We start from the raw sequence: 22,540 nt of genomic DNA on the forward strand, positions 1-22,540 counted from the left end.
TATCTAATACCAGACATCCTCTAAATAGGGTGGCTCTGAGTCTCACCAAAAAATAGCAGTAACTTTTAATAGGATTAAATTGATTTTTGTGCTATTTATAAACCATTTAACAACCACCTAGAGGGAATACTACGAAATACTACCTCTGGTCTTAATTATAAAACTTTGTTTACAATCTATAGATGAAGTCTTATAAATAGGATCGAAGGTAGTACTTAATAATTCTTATGTTTTTTTTTTGGCATCTAATATGAGGATTAAAAGGGAAAGTGACATAAAAAAAACTGAAAATTGTAATATTCTAATTCAAACATATAAGACTTCAAAATCCCAAGAGAGGAAGTGATACTTGATCTAATATTTTGTAAATATGGTTAAATAACAAAAATATCTTTGTATCAAAAAGTTTATTAACAAGTTGTATGAATTAGCAATAACAGAAGTATAGAATAACAAATGACAAAAAATATATTAATAATAACAAGTTATTTATTAATAAGTTGTAAACTGACAATGCCAATGATAAGAAATATACTAAAAATGACAAGTTTGATTTTTTTTTTAAGACAAAGCTGATACGAAGATATTTTAGCATTTAACTACATTTATAAAATGTCATATTAGACATCATTTCCTCTTCTCAGATTATACGTCTGAATTAACATATCACAATTTTTTTTATTTTCTTGGGTCATTTTTCCGGATAAAAAACATTGACATGAGTAAAGCTCTGAGCATAATCGTATAAAAATCCATGACACGACTAAAGCTCCGAGCATAAAATTAATGGCATAATTACAGATGAAACTCAAAAAGGATCTTTAAGTGTCTCTTCCCCTAGGCCTTATAATGCGCGCAGAGCTAGCGCGCAGCACACCACAAGTAATGATGGTGAATGTTATAAACAGATGGCTGTGATCAAATTTGGCTTTTGGCATTATTACAACATTGACTTCATATTTTTTGACTTCCAGTACTTTCAAGTACTTGCACGGAACCTAACATGTTTTTATGATATTGTTATTCGCTTATATGAATTACATGCGAGAGCCACCAATTTAGTTCTACCAGACTTTTCATTAGGGTCTCATATCTAATGACTTTCCAGTTTCTAGGCTTTTCCACTGAGAGACAGCAATATTATAGCAATCGAAAAGAAGTTAAAAGCGGTGGCCAGCTACCCCCACTACCACATACAGTGCAAGATGGATATCGATGTTAGGTCGGCCGGCGCATGCCCTTGTGTGTCCCCTAAGTGCCTTTTTTCAGAAATATAAAAAAAAATATCTGTCACATAACAACATTAATATATCTTAATTATCTGAGGGAACCTTCTACACATATAGAAATGAACAACCAACATTCATTCTTAATGATGATGCTTTGTCGATAAGCAGTTTTGTGTATTGGTCCTTTTTTTGATAAGATACTATATGTTAGTCCCTTGATAGGCGCTCGTTGTTCTTAGTGAAAGAGTTCGATTTGGGTTTATCATCAATCCTTAGCCTACCTGGCTGCATTATATTGATACAAAATCTACAAAACTATCCGGGAACTTATGGATCTAAATCCTTCTGTGGATAGTAGTCAATTTTATGTTATTTTTTTTTATTTTTTTTTCCTTTTTAATTTTAAAAAAGCAAAACATGTAGAATAAAAACAATCTTTTAATTAAGATTTTTTGTTACACGCAATACTGAGGCCCTGTATACCTTTGGGAGAAAATTCAAAAGGCAGCATTGAGATGTTTCCAGACGATGATTTGTAGCAAGTGGCAAATGCGCCACTAGCTTCTCCTAAAATGCTACTTTGCTTAATGAATGCCCACAGTGTATGACTATAAGCCTATAAGGTGGCCATTTGGCTAGTGGAAGACGAATTTCGCCTTGTATTATACTCTGATTTGTCGATTGCCTTGTTTTCCCTTGAACATCAACCGCCCATTTATGATTTTTAAATTAATTAAGTAATTATTAGGAATGTAATTCATAGATCACGAACTTTAGGCACAATGCTTTCTTTCTATGTCTAAAAGCACTTGTGTATACATGGCGGCAAACTTTGGATCTAAACAGTGCAAGCGTTATATAATACTACCTCCGATTCTTAATATAAGAGCTAGTTGACTAATTTGAGTAAATTAAAAAAATTTGTTAAATTAGTTATTTGTAATAAATATGTATTGTTTATCCTAAAATACCCTTACTAATCAAGAATATTAGTTAGAACTATTATTACTATAATGACTATCTCAAAAAAAAGTGGATAAATATGATAAACAAAGTATATTAAGGTATTATATTTAGAACCAAAATAAAAATCAAACGAGCTCTTATATTAAGAACCGGAGGTAGTATATTCATATAAAAGTCCATATTATTCGACGGTAAAAAAAGCATCCCTTAAATTTCTCAGACTTCCTGCACAATAAATCCACATTAGTTTTAATACCTAAAAAACATATTATTAATTAACTCCTTCCTTTCATAACACTAGCAAACTTTTCATCATCCATTAATTATGAGAGTCCATTTGATACATATAGTAAATAGGATGAAGTATCAAAGTTGTTACGCATTTTATAATGTTACATCACTTGGCAGATTACTTAAGCATTCATGGGGGGTAGGATTATGCGGTTATGCCTATAAAATTTACAAACGATGCCAGGGAGGGTGTTTGAAAACCCTCAAAGGCACATAAACTATATTTTTATATACACGCTACCAAAGTTTCAAGAGAAAAATCTATCATATAAATAAAGCAAACTCACAAAAAGTTCACTAAGCTGTAGCTGGTTGTCCATGGAATGGGTGCGTTGTGTAGCGTGCCTTATCACTTTATTCTAAGGGGCGTTCATGATGATCGATGACTGCCTTGTATAATAATTGATAACCATTCCTAATCAAATGTTCCATACTTTTTCTAGAGCACTAATTCAAACATCTCGAGGACTACACGGACCAAATTTTTGTGCAATGATTAAACGTCTGTTATTAATTCTAAAAAAATTTTAGAACATTTTAGTGAATAATTTGCTGCTAATCTGTGTGGATAGAAAGAATCTAATAATTAATTATGATATATATACCTAAATTTTATTCAATCTACTCTGCAGCTTGTAAATGAGGGCTATTCCTTAGTTCTTAGATGAAAATTCGGTTTTTTTTTTTTTTTTTGGGGTGGGGGTGCGGGGAATAAACTCACGCGAAGGCATCGGTTGATCGAGGCAGTTTGAAAGCTCTCCTCTTTTCTTCTTTTTTCTAACCCTTAAATTAATATTTCAACGGTTGATATTGAAATCCTTTTAAAATTATTATTAAAATATTAAATTATAAAATAAGTAAATAATAATTATAAACTATATTAAGATTTAATTTTAGTGGTTTGCAAATGCACTAAATATTTTCAAATTTTTTAACAAATAGTTTATACAAAAATTAAAATCTAAACTATCGAAATATATTAATTCAATTATTAGAAAAAGAAAAGAAGGGAATAGGATAAGAAAAAGAAGAGGCTCCGAGCAGGGGGTATGTGTCACAAACTCGAGAGACCAAAATCCAAAATACTCCTCCAGTCCTTATTATAAGACCTCATTTGACTTTTTATTTGGTCCTAATTATAAGACCCCAATCCATTTTGTCTCTTATATTTATGTATTTTTTTCCAAGATAATCCTTCTAATAATGATAGTTTTAGCCAATATACTTAATTAGCAAGGATATTTTAGGAATGACAACACTTATTTATTATAAATAACCAACTTAACTTACTTCCTTAATCTCCTCAAATAAGTCAATTGGGTCTTATAATTAGGACCGGAGGAGTATTACATCTTCACGGAAATTAGTCTAAAATAAAACTATAATGAAATAATCAGTGTATTATACACGTGAAAAATAAAAACACATTATTTATATATATGTTGCCCATTATTTCCATTCATTGCCTCATAGTGGCTTCTATGGATGCAGAACTTTGGCTATTTCTTTCGTTAAAGTTGAAGAATAACCATCATTAATTGTGACTGCGCAATAACGTAGTTCGTGAGATTCCAAAACAGGCTTCAAAATCCCCTCACGAGCCAGAGGTTGAAGTTTAGAATTAGTCGCCGTTACGGGTGGAGAATGCACAGTCCTTTTGAAATGAGCTAAGGAGGAAAGTTCATCAACAGCTTCAATGATACTCTCAATGCATATTATCACATCACTGAGTAGTGAAGTAACTGCAGCAGCTGCAACTATCTCCGTGAGCTCAACGCCTTCCCAATATGGTTCTGATCTTAAAAGAGAATGAATCAATTCGATGGAGCGTTTAGCTTTTGCAACACGAGCCTTCGCTGTTGTTGATGTTAAACAAGTCATTGATTTAACTGACGAAGATAATACCTTCAATGCTTTTCCACATTCTAAGCTTGCAGATTGGCACGAATCCTTTATGCTGATTCCAACTTGATTACTTGTCTGCATCATGGATATCACTAGGTTGATATTAATTAAAATCTCGATTAAATAACAATTTGCTATATATATATATATATATATATATACTTACCAGGATCAAAGACCTGAGATAAACATCTAGAGCTTCAGCTTTATATGCGCATTGTCGTGTTAAGTTCCCAAGTTCCAGATATCTCTGCCATGGATGACGGAATCTTATTTGGCCATGACAAGGCTCCCATCTTGCAAAGTTGGCCTAGAAAAAGAGCGAGATTGAGTGAACCAAATTAGTATATTTATATTATATGTATGTTTTCTTTTTCCGGAAGAGTAATAAGTGCTAGTTATAGCTATGTTTCAAAAATGAGCTTTTCCTCTATTAAAGAACTCCTCTTTAGTGAGGAATATTTACCAGTGTTTCTTCTCTTGTCTTGGAGGTGAGAACACTTTCATATTCTTTGGCAAATGATCTCTCACTATGCTTGGGTTGCAAGTCAGTTCCAAACCCTTCCAAGAAATTGCCAAGCTTTTCCAAGTTAGAAGCGAGCAGATTGTGAAGATCGTCTCCGCTCCAAACAGGGAACAAGAAAACACAGATGATGATAGCTATAAAGCTGCCAATGATGATTGTTGAAAGCCTCTTGAAAGCAAGATCTAGGATCTGATCATCTCGATATCCAGATACTGATACAAGGCTGAAGGTTAATATGAATATTGTTAACCCATAATCATATCTTGCCTTTACTTGTGGAACAAATCTCATGAACGTTATAAGCGCACCTACAACAACCCAAAAATAAATACATAAATAAATATTGATTAATGTCATTGTTTCTTATTCTTATAATATAAATACTGCTACATATACCTATGATGTAGAGGAAGAGTGAAATTAAGACAGGCTTCTCCTTCTCCCCTGACAAAGTTGATAATTTTTGAACTGCAGCGCCGAGAAAACCTCCTAGCAACGTCGCCAACATTCTATTCAGACCTTTCCCCAGAGTCGCTCCTGCGTCATCATTAGTAATAGAATATTTTTTCATTAAGCAGGTCTTGATTTGGCTTTAAACATTGGTTATTACTATTAAAATCAAGTGGTGAAATGGGCATGAAACAGTTACGTTGTAGGTTAAAAAAGAACTTACCCACAGAAAATTCCATGACGACGACGACAGTCATGACGGCCCATATTGCGTTGTCGCCGAAACTATCGTAAAGACGCCGGAGAAAGAAGAACAAAGAAACGACGGTGAGTGCCAACCCTACTTTCAGAGAATGAGTGACTCTTCGAGGATCATCTTTTGCTATTTTCGCTAATTTCTTTCCAAATATCGCAAGAGTGTCCAACAATTTACCAGGCAAAGACCTAAGCCGTTGCATTATTCCACGAGAAGCACTGTAGTGAGTGGCATTTTCTGCAACTGGAGAGGCCATTGCCCGACGTCGTCTTCGTAGTCGATCGATCAAGTTGGTGTAATATGGTAATGGAGGAAGCAAAGTAACTAGCTAGCTAGGTTTTGGTGAGGTAGTAACATAAGAGGCTCCCACGTTGGCTTATTTATAATGGAGTAGTGCTTCATCGATCCCACATCGGAATGGCACATGGGTTGTGTTGGCGGCTGATAAGTGAATTGCGCTTATTGTTTCCCTCAACCAAAGTGAGTGCGCATCTCAGACACACGCGCGTACGTAGCTTCCTTGATATTGCATGAATATGAATTTCATTTCTTTTATAAATACTTTTTCATAATTTGGCCGTAGCCACTAAAATATAATATGAAGATCGATCCAAGGAAGAAATTATATTAGAAGACTTCCAAGAACATATAGTGTATACATCGCACAATAATCCAACGTTAGGACCAAAACAAATCATATATGGTTGTATGGGCAAAGAAAAATAAAAGTATTTTTTTATATTATAGGTTATATAGTTACGCTTGATCTAGTATATAATAAATAATAAAATTCGATAGAATTAGTTTTTGTAAATACCCAAATTTTATACTCAAGATCATAGGAAAGTTTTTCCGTACCACAGCATCTGTTGAGGTTTTGGTCAACTTGTCTTCCTGTTTCATACTTTTGATTTTTTTTTTCCCGGCCAGAGATATACTTTGATTGACTATATATGTATAATCAATACTGATTGCATTCACATGTCGTCCATTGTTCCACCACAAAAACACAATGAAAAATGCTAGGTTACTACTAGTGAGGTAGTGGTTGATGATATCATCCCACGGTAATATCAATTAATTATATATATGCGTGTGTGTGTGCTACCTCACTTTAATGTTAAATATAAGAATTAGTATGAAGTGTAAATTATATTATAAATCAGTTCTTATATAGAGGATCGGAAGCCATATATATGTGTGCGTGCGCATAAAAGTAAAGCTTTGCAAATATATATAGTTGACGGTAAGTTGCTTTATTTTGATTTTTGAGAATATAGTGTATATATAATTAATTTTTGAAATTGTTGTTCAAGTATGATATGTTGTCTGATTAATGCTGCAAAACACAAATAAATTACCAAACACATGGGTCTCATAAATAAATTACCCCTAAACCACCTTTAATTATCAGGTCAAAAGTTTAATCAATATGGGGTTGCACTCACATGTCGTCCATTATTCCACCACATATATACATAATGAAAATGCAAGGTTACTAGTGAAGTAGCGGCCAATGATATCATCCCACATTTAAGATATGAATTAAACAATCAATTAATCAATTAAGTAATCATATATATGCATAAAGGTAAAGCGTCGCAAATATATATTGTTGAAGTAAGTTGCTATATTTTTATTTTTTTAAAAATATATATAATTAATGTTTGAAATTCTTGTTCAAGTTTGATTTGTTGTCTGGTATAATGCTGCAGACAAAAATAATTGCGTACGTGCCAGTACGCACATAGCATGCAGATAGAGAGCTTTACAATTAATTAATGATAGTGAATGTAAACCTGATCGATAAACTCAGCCAAAATCTCGGAGTTAGTGTGAACTAACGACTGGAACCCAGTTGCGAATTAATTGTATTTGATGGAGAATGTTAAATTTAATATTGATGATGGGTTTAATTAAATCGCCGGAAAATATTTAACAAATTTATTTGGAAAAGTTCGTGAGTGTAGCCATCTTTTGATCCTCAGGTAATTAATTTCTTCCATGACGTCCCTGTTAATGTCTTTGCTCATCTTTATGCATTCATATGGCTCTTGGATCTTCTTCCTCATCCCTGCACTGTTGATGTTCATGATTGCTCAAGTCAAAAGAGTAAGAGTCTTATAAATCCTATTTAAAAGACTATTAGCCTTTGAGCACAGCATTAATTAGGTGAAGTATAAATACAGCAACCAAACAGCCACATAAGCTTTTGCCATCGCTGCTTCGAAATCTGATCATAATAGGCTGCTCAGCCCTATTACGGGGGTGTTTGGATGAGGTTAAACCATGGTTTGAAGAATAGCTTCTGGAGAATAAATTTTGGAGAAAATAGATTTTCTGAAAAAGTGATTCTGATAAAGTGAGAGTGTTTGGATAATTGTTATCAGAAGCACTTTTTATATGTACAAATTACCAAAAAGGATATAAGTTAATATGATAATTACATAAAGAATAGATTTTATAATATATTTTAATTTGAATAATAATTTGTTAATAATATATTTTTTTCTAACATAATAAATAATATATGACAAAAAGTAATTAATAAATAATTAATATGTATAGATATATTTATAAAATATAAAATTTAATATGTTTATAAAAGAATGATTATTTTGTTCTCCAACAAAAAAAAAACTCATCAAAAATTCCCATTTCCTCTTCTCCATCGTGACCTCCTCATTCCTCTTCAACCAATACACCAGGGAAGCTCTTTTCTTCAGCCTGGCCTTTCGCCATTTTCTCTAACCCAAATGCCTCTTCCATCGTGTCCTCCTCCTTTCTCTTCGACTGTGAAGCAATTACTGATCTAATTTCATATCTGAAAATCGCACACCACAAAACCCCAATTCAACCGACGACGATGTGGGAGACGAGGTTCGAATGGTGATGGCTATAGATGAGACGAGGCTTGAATTTAGATGTTTTGTGTGCTGCAACAAAGCTTGATGGAGGAGGAGAAGCAGAACAGGACAATCATGGAGGAAACGAGGTTCAGATTTGATGGTGTTGTGTGCTGTAATGAAGCTTGATGGAGGAGAAACAGTAAAATGGTGACAGTCATGGAGGAAGGGGGCTGCAATTGAGGTTGGGGACGATGGAGGACAGTGAAGGAATGGGAGAACAGGCGAAGCTTGTGACAATTCTCGTGGGTGTTTTGGTCAAATACCACTCCAACGGTTAATTTCTTACTCTCAAAAGCAAAAAATTCTGGCTTCTTTGCAAACCAAGGTTTTAGTAGGCAAAACCTTGGTTTTGACCCAAACCAAGGTTTTGAGAAAAATGTGGGTGTTTGGATGTTAGTTGACTCAAACCATGGTTTGAGGCCCAGAATCACTTTTCTCCAAATTGCCAAACACCCTAACTCATTTATAATTAAGATTGGAGTGATAAAAGTTATATTACTTTTATAAATGAGTATAAATTAGAATATGCAATCTTTAATATTTTTCTCCTCACTTGTTTTTTCTTCTCATACTCCAGTGATATAAAGATATTACATTGTTTTCTTTTAGAAATGTTTTATTGGCATTTGCGTGTGCGCCGCCATATGAAGGAGGCGCGTCTGGTTTGGGTGAAAGCAGCGCAGTAGTTCGACAATCATGTAAGCCTTTTCTTTTCCGGCCAAGAATATATATATACTACCTTTGGTACTTAATGTAAGACTTTATTTGATTTTTATTTTGGCCTTAAATATAAAAATCCAATTCACTATGTATCTCATATTTATACATTTTTTTCAAGATAGTCTTTTTAACAATAATAGTTATAGCCAATATACTTGATTAGTAAGGATATTTTAGGAAAGACAACATCTATTTATTACAAATAAGTAATTTAACTTATTTCCTTAATTTTCTCAAATTAGTCAACTAGCTATTATAAATAGGACCGGAAGTAGTATATATTCATTTATTTGGCCGGAGCCAGGAATATATTATTGTAACTTTAGTTTAAAAGAATTAATTAAATAGATTTTTTTTTTTTAAACATGAGTTCAGGCTCAACTCAAGTCAAAATTTTCCAAAGAAATTTAGACAGTATTATTGAAATGTATTTTCCAAATTTAATATTTTAGCCCATTGGTTTCTTCGGCCCATCATTTCGCTTACGACCCCTTTATGATTAGCACTATGGTCCATTTTTTAAGTTCGGCACAGCTAAATTTTTGGGCCAATCACATTTTCAAAAAACTTGACCATTTTACACTGCATGAAAACTAATAAAATAATTGTACTTAGCAAATTACACTAATATAAAATCTACTTAACAAATTTATGTGCATTAAATATATTAGTTAAATCTGGGTAATATTTACTATCTAGTATTGATGCTAGTGACAAGTGTTAGGGGGTGTTTGGCTATTACCAAAAGTACTTTCTAAGAACACTTTTTAGTAAATTGAGGTAAACCCTTTACATATTTATTTTGTATACCGTAAAATCACTTTTAAAATCATGATTTGATTTTCATCCAAACACCCTCCTAACAATCTTTAAAAACACTTAAAAAAAAGTGATTTTATGCAATTTAGAGATAAAATTTATCTTACATATTTATTTTATACACTGTAAAATTACTTCTTATCTAATAGCCCAATACAAACAAAATCGACTTTTATAAATGTGTTGATTGAGCAGCAAGGGTTGTAGGTTTGTTTAAATGAGTACTGTGGAAAGGCAAGTTGCAAAAGGCATCACAAAAAGCAGACATACCTTTGCTTACACGGAAAAAACTAGGCAATGCATAAACAACCAAACAAGGGTACAACTATTTAATAAAATAATTAAATAACCCCACAAAACTCTAGAAAGACCACAATCACACTAATTTATTGCTGCCCACGCCAAATGTTTCATACCATGAGTCCCTGACTGTCCAGTAGAATTTAAAAACAAAAAAACAAATAGGTAAAATCAAATTGAATTCCCTAAGTGATAAATCTTATATATTAACTTTTTTCTTGCTGATATTAAAAAGATAACTTATTTTGAAAGCCTTGGTTTTGAGGAATGAGTGACAGTGATAAATCTTATCAACCGAATTTTTATGTTTGCACGAATTGAAAAATTTTATAAATTATTCACTCATCTTTAGTAAATTCAATTTTTTCCCATAATTAAGACATCCATAATTAACACAAATGGATGATAAGTGAGCAATGACACAACATCTTAATTCAAGTTTAGGCCTGCCTTCACTTTATTATATGTATATTATTAAATTTTATCTGGCATGGGACTTTCCACATCAACTTAAATCCATTCATATTGGGCAACCTAACAATAAGAAAAACAGTTCACTACATTGATTATTAATTAATTAGCATATACTCTACAGTATATCCCCCCAAACAGAAAAGAATTAAAAACAAGAATGCAGAGCCAAGTCAGATATCATATCTCAAGTTGTGACTTGCAAGAAAGGTTATAAATGTGGAAGAAGTTCTGGTCAAACGTGTAATGTCGCGTCACGATTCAAAATAATTCCATGATATTTGTTTACAAACACAGTGATGGGTCAAAATGAAGATCACAGGCTGACATTTGGGCAACTTCCTAAATATACATGGGAGCATCATTAGCTGAATAATTCCAATGACGTGGCATCCTGTCACTTCAAATTTTACGAGTTCAGGGGATAATATCGGTGGATGGATATCACTTTACGAATCAATTACCCTATTATTTCTGAGAAAATTATCAATAAACCCCCAGTGAAGAAAAGTTGTTATTATTTTTGGAGAAATTCTCAACTCTTTTAGGACCTGTTGTAATTCATTTTTCTTGTGAAATGACACAAATGAATTTGAACTCACCCCCTTTCACTTTTATGTTGCCTTGTAAAGATTGAATTTTATTTATTATGCAAAATATATTAATCACGTTGTTCTGTATATCCATAAGTATATAAAATTTGTCGCAAAAAAAAAACCCCATTAAAGCTTGATAAAAGCACATTTCTCATTGGCTTGAAAATATAAAAGCACTCGTATTAAAACCTAAAAAAAAAATCATGGATAAACCAGGAGTCTCATACCAAAAATAGCTATGCAGTACTTCTAATCCCTAATACAAAAATTAAGTTGCCATTCACTTCAATTCTAAATAAAAACTCTTAATCTATTTTGTCTTCTCTAATTGCATATATTAAAAATTTTACCCAATCATAATTCCACATAATATATATAATTAGTAAAAATATTCTAAAAAAATTATTTATCATAATTAACTAACTTAACAAATCTTATTAATTTACTCAAATTAATCAACTCTTATATTTAAAAATCGGAGATAATATATATGAAGGAATAATAATCATACTATGTAACTTGTGCTTGTTAAATATTCATTGATTTTGCTGCCTGAAGTTCATCTTTTAAAAGGAAAAATAATAAAATATGAACCCCCAAAATCACAATTCAGCAAGTCACAACGAAACTGCTACTAACAACAAACGAGCGCTTAGAGTTACGGGAGGCACGGAATATAGGAAGTAGCTTGTATGAGAGAGTCTAGCAACCAATCACCACAAATAGAGATAGATTAAAGCATAGCTCCGGTTACAATGAGCAGCATCTTGCACAGACTCCATTGATGATATACAAACCACACCTACTGTTGAAATTAACAACACTGCACAGTCGAGATCATCAACCCAAGAAACCTCAGAAATCAAACGGATAAAAGGGGAGAAAAAGTGCATAGTCCTCATCCCGTGAACGCACAAACCCACTTCATTCCACATCCTACACTACCTATACATCTGAAGCACAAGCCCATAACCACAGAGATTAAGGAAAAACTTATACAAGTAATCTGAGAGTTGCACTAACATATAGCATCAGTGGAGACTGCCAGAGCAGGATAAGATATCTTGGCAGGCACCAGAAGAAACACTAAGGATACATATATAAGATTAAATATTAATCTTGCATTGCTCTTCGCTAACTAAACACATCCACCTACAAAATGAGGTCATGTGAGGTGTAAAACAGTTAGACAAGGTTAAGTCTTGGACCGGAATTGACGTCAGTCACAGCAAGTAAAATACCAGACTCGCTCCCAACACATCCAGGCCAAGGAATCTATATGGCAGGTGGTTTCATTGCAAACTACTAGGTCCCCCAGTTGCTGGTATTTGAGAAGGCTGTGGGAAGGAGTGATAAACCATCATGTTGTTGATTTCGTTCGATGTAGAAGCACCATTCCCCTTTGCTGCTTGTTCCAGAAGATGAACCAGTGACATAAATATTTCCATCCTTGTCACATCCCGATTTGCCTGCACAACTTGTAGGTAAGTAACCAGCTCATTTTTTTTTTCTTTTTTTGGTGTATAACTAGCTCAATTTATAAACATATTACAGACGTGCCTTGGAATAGGCAGAAAACATCATAATTAACCGAGGAATAAGAAGAAAGCACACAGATTTATTGTATTCAAAATGGTGAAGAGAAATTAATGGGATCTTGACCACCATACTAACAGGGGCATATCCAGGATTTAAGATACCTAAGTATCAGACATCCTATGACTCGATCCCATGTTTGACAAGAAATGTTTCTTCAAAATCATCTGAAACAGACATTCGATACCCAAAAAAAAGGGGATATAGGATTCAATGTCATCTAATTTTCCATTTATCATTGACTTATTGATGAATGATGAATTGAAAACTTGTTCTCTACAGCAACAGACCGTCAGGCACTAAAATCAACAAGCCATATACATCATATAACTTGCAATCTAGACAACTAGTAAACCAATCATGACAGGAAGAGAACATTCCCTGAACTAGAGTATTACCTCCACAGCAAAGCGTGCCCAGATCTTGTCATTTTGAGCTTCCATTACCCCCTTTAAAATGGTCAAACCCATTCCCCTGATCAAGTCAGCTATCTCCAGAAAGAAACCCCGTTCTTCGCAAAGCATCTGTTAAGAGTAATCACATGGACGGATCAAAGGAGTGATACAGATATACTTTTTAAGGTCGAAAAAAGTTATGAATCAACATGGCATGATTCACTACCTCCACTAGCATCTGACGAGGGGGATTAAGATCCTCAACTATGATAGGGCAAACCATTGATTGTGAGCCAATCTCATATGCCCATGTAGCCCCTCCTTCAAAATTATCTTTTAGAACCAGCCCACCTTCTTTATTAATAGTCTGCATATTCAGGAAAAGAAAGAAGTCTCCTTTTACTATTGCCACTTCATTGACACAAAAATTGCACGACATACAACTATACAAAACAAGAATGGGTGTCATCTATACCTTGGAATCCTCAGTTTGTTTCAACTTGTCAGCATGCTTTGTTACACTTTGCAAGAAAAGCATGTGCTTTATGGTCCGTTCAAGAAGCGCATCAATGCTACACTGTTATATTTGGCAATTAAATAATATATTCAGTATCTGAATATGATATTATGATTAAAAAAGAAAAAAGAAAAAAAAAAACCCAATGCAGAGATAAGAGAGCACAAGAAAGACTTTACTTTTGCTCCATTTGGCACAATTTCCCGCAACTCTTTCACACGGTCTTGAATCATTTGGCGATCTTTAGGTCGAGGTCTTGGGTTCTCTCCAGGTTTAAGCCTTTTGCGATTTGATTTGCCAGCTTCATCTGGTCGCTTAGAGTAACCAGTTGCAACACTGTTTTCACGCTTCACATTGCTAACATTCTCTACCCATGAACTCAGTTGAGACCCATAAATGGAAGTAGTTTGAGAACAGTCTCCAGCATCATCCTTGTGATATCCAGACCCAAGAGAACAAGTTTCTGCAGCACTCAATTTACCCTCAGTCTTGGGAAAGTTCAACAATCCACCAAGGGCATGATCGGACATAACCTGCCTGTAGGAAGAAGAGGGAACAAAGGCACTGCTGATCCTAGTCACCGTTGTCCTGCAAGACATATCATCAGAATCCTGTTTCACAGCAGACTGAGCTCTTGAGACCACAGCATCCAATAGGTGATCAGTTCCCCTCCCAGAGAAAATGCCACTATCTGATACTGTCTCATTAACTGAATAGCAATCAGCGTCTACACCCTGCATATTCATACATGCTGCCTTTTTATCCAGGACTCTCGCATCACCGTCTGATTCATCAGGAAGAAACTTATTCCAGTTTTCATTCAGGATTTTGTTTTTAAAACCCACACCTAAAACATCAAATAGGTCATCTCCTGATGAAGATTGAGCGTAAGCTTCTCGTTCTGTGAAAGCTTGACTTGTAAAATCGTTATCGAGGGAACCATTGCTGAAACCCATAATTTGATCACTCGCAGGCACATGCTCCTCAAGACGAAGAGATGGGATCTTAAGGGCCTGAAGCAAATCACTGTCTATCATTTGATCATTTGGGCCAAACTTGTCACGAGCACACTTTAAATCAAGGGGAAGATTCTTCCAATCAGAGCTTTCTAGAGGCCTATGACAAGTATCTAATTGACTAGTCACATAAGGGTGAGAAAAAGCCCTTGCTCTAGTTGAATCATCACGTTGAACTCCAGTACCAACTTTTTGTGTTCCAGAAAAATCAGCAGTACCAACTTTGGGAGGTTCTGAAATAGAGGTATTAATCAAACTTGACCTCAACAGGCTACTCATTCCACCATGAATCGGGATTCCTCCAAGTAATGGAGTACTAACAGAACTTTGACAACGGTCAGGCATATGGCCTCTGTCTGTCTTCATTTGAGTCATGCTAAAATTACTTGGTACATTTATAAGAGAATCGACATAATTCTGATGCGCACTACCTAGTAAAGTTTGTTGTTCATTCAACTTCATGCTGCGGTCACTCAGACTTGATTGGTCAACCCCATTCAATTCATTCAATGCAGTTCTTGAATCACACAAACCTGGTTGTTGGGGACATGATTTAAGATTTGAGGGTATGACTTGTGCCTCCACAACTCTATTATCTGATGGGCCAGTAAAGTTTGGTTTGTTTAACGTAATCGACTTAGGTTGGCAGAGGTTATCATGGTACTTGGACAACATCTGAGTCAGGTTGGGGGTTTGATGTGTCAATACAGAAACCTGGTCATTATTTATCTCTTCCCCGCGTGGCAGAGATTGGTGTACAATGGAGTTTGAAGTGTGAGATGAATTCCTTTGTTGGTTGGAGCCACTAGCTACAGAGGGGCTGCAATTTGAGGTAACAACTGGCGGATCTACTGACACAGGCACTCCAACATTAACAGCTGCACCAAGACTATTGGCAGAAACTTTTGTTGAATAATCTTCAGATAGAAGAACGCCAGGAACACATCCCAATTGCAAGATTAAACTCCTTACATCATTAACAAATCCAACATCCTCCATTATCTGTTGCAATAAGAGAAGTCATGGTTAAGAAACAGAGGACTAGTGGAGAGTAACCAAGAGAAACTAATTTGTCAGCCTTTCTTCATGAACAAAACATTCACTAAGATGCTCAAAACTAGAGAAAAAACAATATAAACTACCAGATCTCAACATCATACTAGGATCTACGGAAAGATACATGGTCCAGTAGCAAAACAGATGGGAATCTAGCACAGCATCAGCCAGCTTATGTGTCAAGCTATTGACTAACCAGAGGCACAAATGGTGCAAGGTAATCATAGAAACATATACAAATAAATTGTATGTCACCCGAGTAACATTCAGATCAGGGAGCTGATTGAGAGAACAATGGTTTCATTAAATTGTAAAGATCACTAAAATGGTTGGTTCGATAACTTATGTCCTAGACTGATACAAAGGATCAGAGAATTCATTCTTGACCGATGTGAAATAAGCAGCTTGGCATGCAATTTTTAAAGCGCAACACACATCTTAAAATTACAGAAGTACAGAAATACTCACCGCCAAGAAAGAACCAAGTTGAACAACCCCATGAGGAAGCACAGGAATAACCACAATGGTCTGCAAGATAACACAACATGGTATTACAAACAGTACAGTGAAATTTATTTACAGCAAAATGTGGGGAATACAGATAACCACAAACCTGCATTCCAGCCGAAAATTGATGATGCACTTCATTGTATACCTAAAAAAAGGCACCAGCAAAGGCAATCAAAATGAAATTCACAAGTACACATGCTCCAAGTCTATCCCTTCCCGGGGGGGGGGGGGGAAAAGAAAAGATAATATTTACTATTTCAGCACAAAGGGGCTTAGCTCATATAATCTTCATTATAAATTAACACGTTCATCATCATCTCAATTACTGAGGAAAAAACAACCATCAATTTGAAAATTTCCATTTCTTTCCACCAAAATACATTTTCCACGATATCAGAGCTCTGTTATAGCATCACTAAAATTAGATGAAGGACTTCATACCTCTGGCGGATATGCAGCTCTAGGAAAATTGTTCAAAACAATCCATTGATGATTTCCGGTGAATGCTGCCCGTCCAATTATCCTGAACATTAGCGAAAAAAAGAACAGCACTCTTTGAGATGACAGAAAAAGCAGTTCATACTAAGGATATGATATCAACCAAGAGGGTGGAGGAGGGAGTGTCACGTGAAAAAGGAAAAAAAGGCGAAAAGAATTTGCCTACCCTTCTCCAGCAATGTTGACTGAATTATTCACCATCATTCTGTTAATCAAGGAACATACTCTGTCGCCTTCCACAGCTCCGAAGGACAAGTTAGATGTCCCAGTTCTGTCAATGTTAGGGGGAAAGGGACAAGGCAAGGGTTCATAATAGCATTCTTCCCATATTAACAGCCTGCCAAGTCAAACCGCTATAGTAAATCAAACATGAAAATTATATAAGCAGAAATCAAAATCAAATCAAATGTGAATCTTCTTCGACATCTAGTTGGGCTGAAATAACTGCATCGCAAGAAAGCAAAAAAAGACTTGAAGAATAAGCAACAAGACTTTCATGCATTGCACAGGGGTGAGGGGGGAAAAGCAAGGAAATGTCACTGAATCTTTTCATTCCTCACAAGGAAATTACACACACATACATATGTGCTAGCTAAAGTGATGGTTCATATTTCGTAATAGCATCAGCCAGCCTTTGCGTGAGAAAGACAGATTAACAGATTAACCTATCCCAGCGGAAGAAAAAAGATGGCCTTTTTCTTGGTACCACAAGAAAGTAAGAGCGAATAGAACCAACTAAGGAAGACAAATTCTGAATCAGTAGATTCATCCACAGATAATCAATCCAATAGAATAGATAGTGCGTCTGTCAAACCAAAGCACATGAACCTTCACCTATAAATATTCTCGTAGACCAAAAGCAACCAAAGCGTAAAGTTCCAAAATAGTAACGAAGAGAGAGCAGTATACAAATTGAACACAACAAGGCCAGTAAGGCCTTAAAAAGTGAATCGTATCTTGGAAACGAACCAACCTCGTAAACCTCAGTCCCCTCAGACCAAAATAGAATCTGATACAAATTTTGTATAAGATACGACGTTTGGTATATACCACATACACTTCCGAATACTTACTAATATTGTTGATGTTGATTATTGATTTGGGTGCTTGGAATCACAGAATTTTCATTGAATCGAGCCAGACCAATTCACAGAAAACCTTTTTCTAATCCTTTTCTCCAAACTCATAACTAAATCATAAATACAAGGCAAAAACGCACACAACAGATAAACACATAAAAGAAGAATAAGTATGAGAAGGAAAACGAATTAATTAATTCGGAGTATTTGCCTTTCTTTTCATATATCTTTCAATTAACCAGTTTTGGCACTTACTTAGGATTGTGGCAGCCGATCTTCCAGAACACGGCATAAGACCATTGATTTCGACCGCAGAAGGTCTTCAAGGCTTCTTTCAACAATAAACCCATCGTTTCAACGACGGGATAAAAAAGCGCGAAAAAGTTTTTCTCCCGAACTAATAATGGATTAACAATAGCATGCAACACGAAACAAGAAAATGGGCGGAGGTCAAAACCGGAGATGATGCATTTCCTGGCAAGTTTGGCCTCCCCCCTGTTCTAACTACCACGGCACGATCCTCTACCCGCCTGTTTAGTCCTCAGTCCGCCACTTCTCTTTCTCTGTGGATCCAAGTTTCCAGCGATCAGTGTCCGGCAGGCCATCCTCCAGCAGAGGAAGTTGGGGAAAAAGAGGGGGGGAGGGGGGAGAGAGGGGGGAGGAAGGTTGAAAAAGCAAGCTAAGGGTGAATGAGAAAGTGAAGCGGAGGATTCACACTATCCCACGAGCTTCAAGCTTGTAAAGAGCAATCATCTTCTCCATTCTAGCTCGGGGAAACAGAAAAATCAGAAGGGAAAACTATAGAATATGGAGCAGACAACAAAACAGGGTAACAGAATATTATGAGTTTCGCTCGAGAGAGGAACGGAAGAGAGTGAGAGATTGTGATAGCTGGTGTGTCGCTGAGAGGTTGGTTAGGTCGTCTTCAACTTCAGGTATCGCTGCTTCTGTGAACTGCGTGATATTCTCCTCCCTCCTCTTTCTCAGAAAATAAATGCAAGTGCTAAAGTGCGCCTCATCAGAAAAAAGGTGCGATTTTTAAGGAAATTACAGGGAGAGCCACTGGGTTCAGAGGAGCAGAGGTTGCTTTTGTCGGGTTCTGGAATTCTGAAACAGAGTCCGTATTTGGGAGAAGGGGGGGGGAGTTTTGGTTTGGTGAGTCTGAAATCTGAACAGATGGTGGGGTTGGGAGTGGTGGTGATGCGGTAGTGCGGGTTGCCATCAAAGCTGACGTCAGACTCATGATTGCCACTGCTTTTTGGTCATAATTACCAAAATGGCAGGGGGTGAACTTGGAGTTTTGATCGCGTGTGACTCGTGCTTGAGAGTTACTCTCTGCGTCGAACAGGATTGCCCGGGGAGACATGATCGATGATTAAAGGGGTGAACAAATAATGATGTGTCGTTCGTAGCCAAATTACACTTTCAGAAGGGAAGCATTATGTTGTTCATTCCGTAAGAATTATGCATGTTTTGCCAATCTTAGACAGTGAAAAGCTATTATAAAGTCTCATTTATTGTGCCTTAATTATTTTCATGCCGACAATGATTATGGCTCATTAATACTACTGATAATAATAATAATGTTGGCACTAATCATTAAAGTCTTAAAGATAATCAAAATTAGACAACTATTTTCACACTAAACCAGCCTTTCCCAAGATATTTTTTTAAATTTTCGACGCAATGATCTTTCTTTGGTGCTATTCGGTGAAATTTAATGTGTTTTTACTTTTGACCTTTTCACTGTAATCAATGGTGATCAATGATCATCGGATTCTTGCATTTACAGAGAATGACCTGGATTTGGACACGCAACCGTGCTATTTCCGGTTCAAAATATAAGTTAAATTTTATTTATTTATATTTATTAAGAAATTAGTTAAAATCAATTTGAAATAATAAATATATAAGTCATAGTTTTTTTCAGATATGCCTTTATTAATGAAGAGAATAAGTAAAAGATATAATAAATAAATTAAAAAGAAAAGAGATTGTATGGGGATAAAATTGAAAAAAAAAACTCATTAAATGTTTAGATAAAAGTGAATGTTATCTTATAAAAAAATTAAACCTCTCTAACAAAACTTAGTTTATATTTTGAATCAGAGGGAGGAAGGATTTTGGTCTCGGTATAAGGATTTTCATAGTGTCTTTCGATTCTTGGTATATTTACTTGTTTCATAATCTTGAATGTAAGCGTCCTACACCTTATGTTCTTTTAACAAATTGTTTATTTCAGTTGGAATTTAGAGGATTTTTTTTGTTTAAAATGTAAATTTATTCAGAAAATTTTTATTTAAGAGTAATGGTATTTAGAAGTCTTTTTTAAAACAAGTTTATTTTGAAAGTTTAAAATTATAGTCATTCTGCTTTTTATCGTTAAAAAACTATCATTGATCATTCAAATAGTGACATTAAATGTTATCATTTTTAATAATAAGGGGTAAAATTGTTATAATTTTAAATTTTTCAGACAAATTTGTCCCTATTTATTTTGAGTTAATGTTATTTTTAGTTTCTCAAGTTTAATATCATTTAAATTTTAATTCCTAATATGCTTAAAATTTTTGCTCCCTCAAACACTACCATCCAAACCACTGTTCCGAATTTCGGGAATTAAAATTAAAATAAAATCAATTTTGGTGATTAAACTTATAGTGACTCGTATATTTTTCTGTGAATATTTTAGAGGCTTGAAATTTGTCAAAAGTATTTTGTAAGACTGAAGTGAGTGTAATTATAAACCTAGGAAATACCGAAAAGAGTACAAACTTTAGCCAAATGAAACATAGGAGAGATATATAAAAAACGGCGAAACCAAGAGTTCTGGATTTTTGTAATAAGGAAAGTCATTATCACTAAGGAAAATTTTTAAAAATATTTTTAAAATTTTAAAATTTTAAATCAGAAATAACTATAAAAAATAGTATATTGTAATTTACTTTTCAAATATTGTTAATTATTATTAAAATATAATAAACAAGACTGATTTAAAATTTTAAGATTTAAAAATATTTTTTTGAAATTCTCTCGGAACAAATCAAAAAATTGATAATAGTAAACCGAAAAAAACGCAAAAAATAAAGATGATGAGAAAAAAAATTTAATTTGAGAGGGAGAAAGGGGTGGGGGAGGCTGGGACGGACGACAGAGGTCATATCAAAGGCAAAAACAGTATTAAAAAAAGAGTCCACATCGAAGGAGGGATGCTGAGCACAACAGTGAAACCGAAAGAGAGTGTTGTTGTAATTAGGTCTCTGCTTCATCAATCATCAATTTCTCTCAGTATATATCAATCACCCAACCTGTAGCTTCATCATGTTCTTCTGTTGCCATCAATGGACCACTTCAGGCGCAGAATGTTATTTTCTTTTTCCCCAGAAAAGAGCCAATGAATATACATGCATATATATATATATATATTCCTCCGGTCCTAATTATAAGACTCAATTGACTTATTTGAGGAGATTAAGGAAGTAAGTTAAGTTGGTTATTTATAATAAATAAGTGTTGTCATTCCTAAAATATCCTTGCTAATTAAGTATATTGGCTAAAACTATATTATTAGAATGATTATCTTGAAAAAAATGTATAAATATAAGAGACAAAATAGATTAGGGTCTTATAATTAGGACCAAATAAAAAGTCAAATGGGATCTTATAATAAGGACCGGACGAGTATATATATGAGTGTCTTCTCTCCCAGCTTATCTGGAAAGAAACAGGAACAAGAATGCGATGTGCCTGTGAGGATTTGAATTGGACGATAGCGTTGTGGAATCATATTTTCAGGAATTCTTTGAACCTTGGAATATAAAAGCAGCCTGCAATCAAAGGTTTCTTTTTAATTAATAAAAAGGCAACTTGGGTGCTTCATTTCGTGTCTTTTAAACGGAAATTAATTAGTCGAACGAAACATCTCAGGCTTTATATTTGGATAAATTATTCTTAAAAATTTTATTAGCGAGACAGACCCAGGTTCAAATATGATATCGCATGGGTACAAAATTTATAAAATACTGATAATTTCTGTGTATAAAAAATTATCATCTCCGTCTAACACTTTTTTTAAAAAAGATTCTGCTTCTGCATCATGCAAATTATTGCACTTTAAAAAAACGAAGTAGATTGAATAATCGGCCATTAAACAGATTCATAGGACTATTTGTTCACATATATATTTATATATATAAGTGGGGATAGATATAGATGTCCTCGGCTTTTTTTATATGTATGCATATAAAAATGTAACTTTGTTTATTTGGGTTACTGTGCACAGTGCTGAGGCTGTAATCAAGTGTATGCATGATGCACCTATATGCCTGACCTATATATGTCGAGGCATCATAGCATATCATAGAATAATACAAAAGATATATAGATATAGGCGCAAATGTCTTGTACTTTGTTGGTTAGTTTATTTTTCTTCATT

The 22,540-nt window shown here is 34.6% G+C and overlaps 2 protein-coding genes across 5 annotated transcripts; both read right to left on the reverse strand.

Moving 5' to 3' along the window:
* Positions 1–3,852: 3,852 nt before the first annotated feature.
* LOC114762903 (aluminum-activated malate transporter 8-like) lies at positions 3,853–5,879 on the reverse strand. The gene is made up of 5 exons (XM_028952507.1): positions 5,591–5,879; positions 5,314–5,454; positions 4,858–5,225; positions 4,558–4,701; positions 3,853–4,466 (listed from the first exon to the last, which is right to left on the reverse strand). Exons 1-5 carry the CDS (start codon positions 5,877–5,879, stop codon positions 3,966–3,968), a joined length of 1,443 nt encoding a protein of 480 aa, XP_028808340.1. The 3' UTR covers positions 3,853–3,965.
* Positions 5,880–12,135: 6,256 nt separating this feature from the next.
* Positions 12,136–19,125, reverse strand: LOC114762876 (transcription factor LHW). 4 transcript variants are annotated; one of them, XR_003742287.1, is made up of 12 exons: positions 18,361–19,125; positions 17,193–17,363; positions 16,970–17,051; positions 16,632–16,673; positions 16,487–16,546; positions 14,126–15,964; positions 13,905–14,006; positions 13,656–13,796; positions 13,433–13,558; positions 12,680–12,907; positions 12,535–12,590; positions 12,136–12,391 (listed from the first exon to the last, which is right to left on the reverse strand). XR_003742287.1 is itself a non-coding variant. In XM_028952475.1 (10 exons), the coding sequence occupies exons 1-10, from the start codon at positions 18,453–18,455 to the stop codon at positions 12,731–12,733; spliced, it is 2,835 nt and encodes a 944-aa protein (XP_028808308.1). In that variant the 5' UTR covers positions 18,456–19,125; the 3' UTR covers positions 12,136–12,730. The 4 variants fall into 4 exon arrangements, 1 of the variants encoding a protein (XP_028808308.1); XR_003742285.1 differs by having other exon boundaries at positions 12,136–12,590; XR_003742286.1 differs by having other exon boundaries at positions 12,535–12,907.
* Between the last annotated feature and the right edge of the window lie 3,415 nt (positions 19,126–22,540).

The sequence above is a fragment of the Neltuma alba genome, unplaced genomic scaffold, assembly GCF_004799145.2.
Source record: "Neltuma alba isolate B1F8T4 unplaced genomic scaffold, ASM479914v2 tig00011245_pilon, whole genome shotgun sequence".
Classification (NCBI taxonomy): Eukaryota; Viridiplantae; Streptophyta; class Magnoliopsida; order Fabales; family Fabaceae; genus Neltuma; species Neltuma alba.

Excerpts from the sequence above, each read along its gene's own strand:
- LOC114762903 (XM_028952507.1), bottom strand. The coding sequence starts at position 5,879 with ATGGCCTCTCCAGTTGCAGAAAATGCCACTCACTACAGTGCTTCTCGT. Across the intron at positions 5,226-5,313 it reads ACTCTTCCTCTACATCATAG|GTGCGCTTATAACGTTCATG; the intron begins GTATATGTAGCA and ends GGGTTGTTGTAG. Across the intron at positions 4,467-4,557 it reads ATCTCAGGTCTTTGATCCTG|ACAAGTAATCAAGTTGGAAT; the intron begins GTAAGTATATAT and ends TCCATGATGCAG.
- LOC114762876 (XM_028952475.1), bottom strand. The coding sequence starts at position 18,455 with ATGGGTTTATTGTTGAAAGAAGCCTTGAAGACCTTCTGCGGTCGAAAT. Across the intron at positions 17,364-18,360 it reads ATCGGCTGCCACAATCCTAA|GCTGTTAATATGGGAAGAAT; the intron begins GTAAGTGCCAAA and ends TTGACTTGGCAG. Across the intron at positions 16,547-16,631 it reads AATTTTCGGCTGGAATGCAG|ACCATTGTGGTTATTCCTGT; the intron begins GTTTGTGGTTAT and ends GTTATCTTGCAG.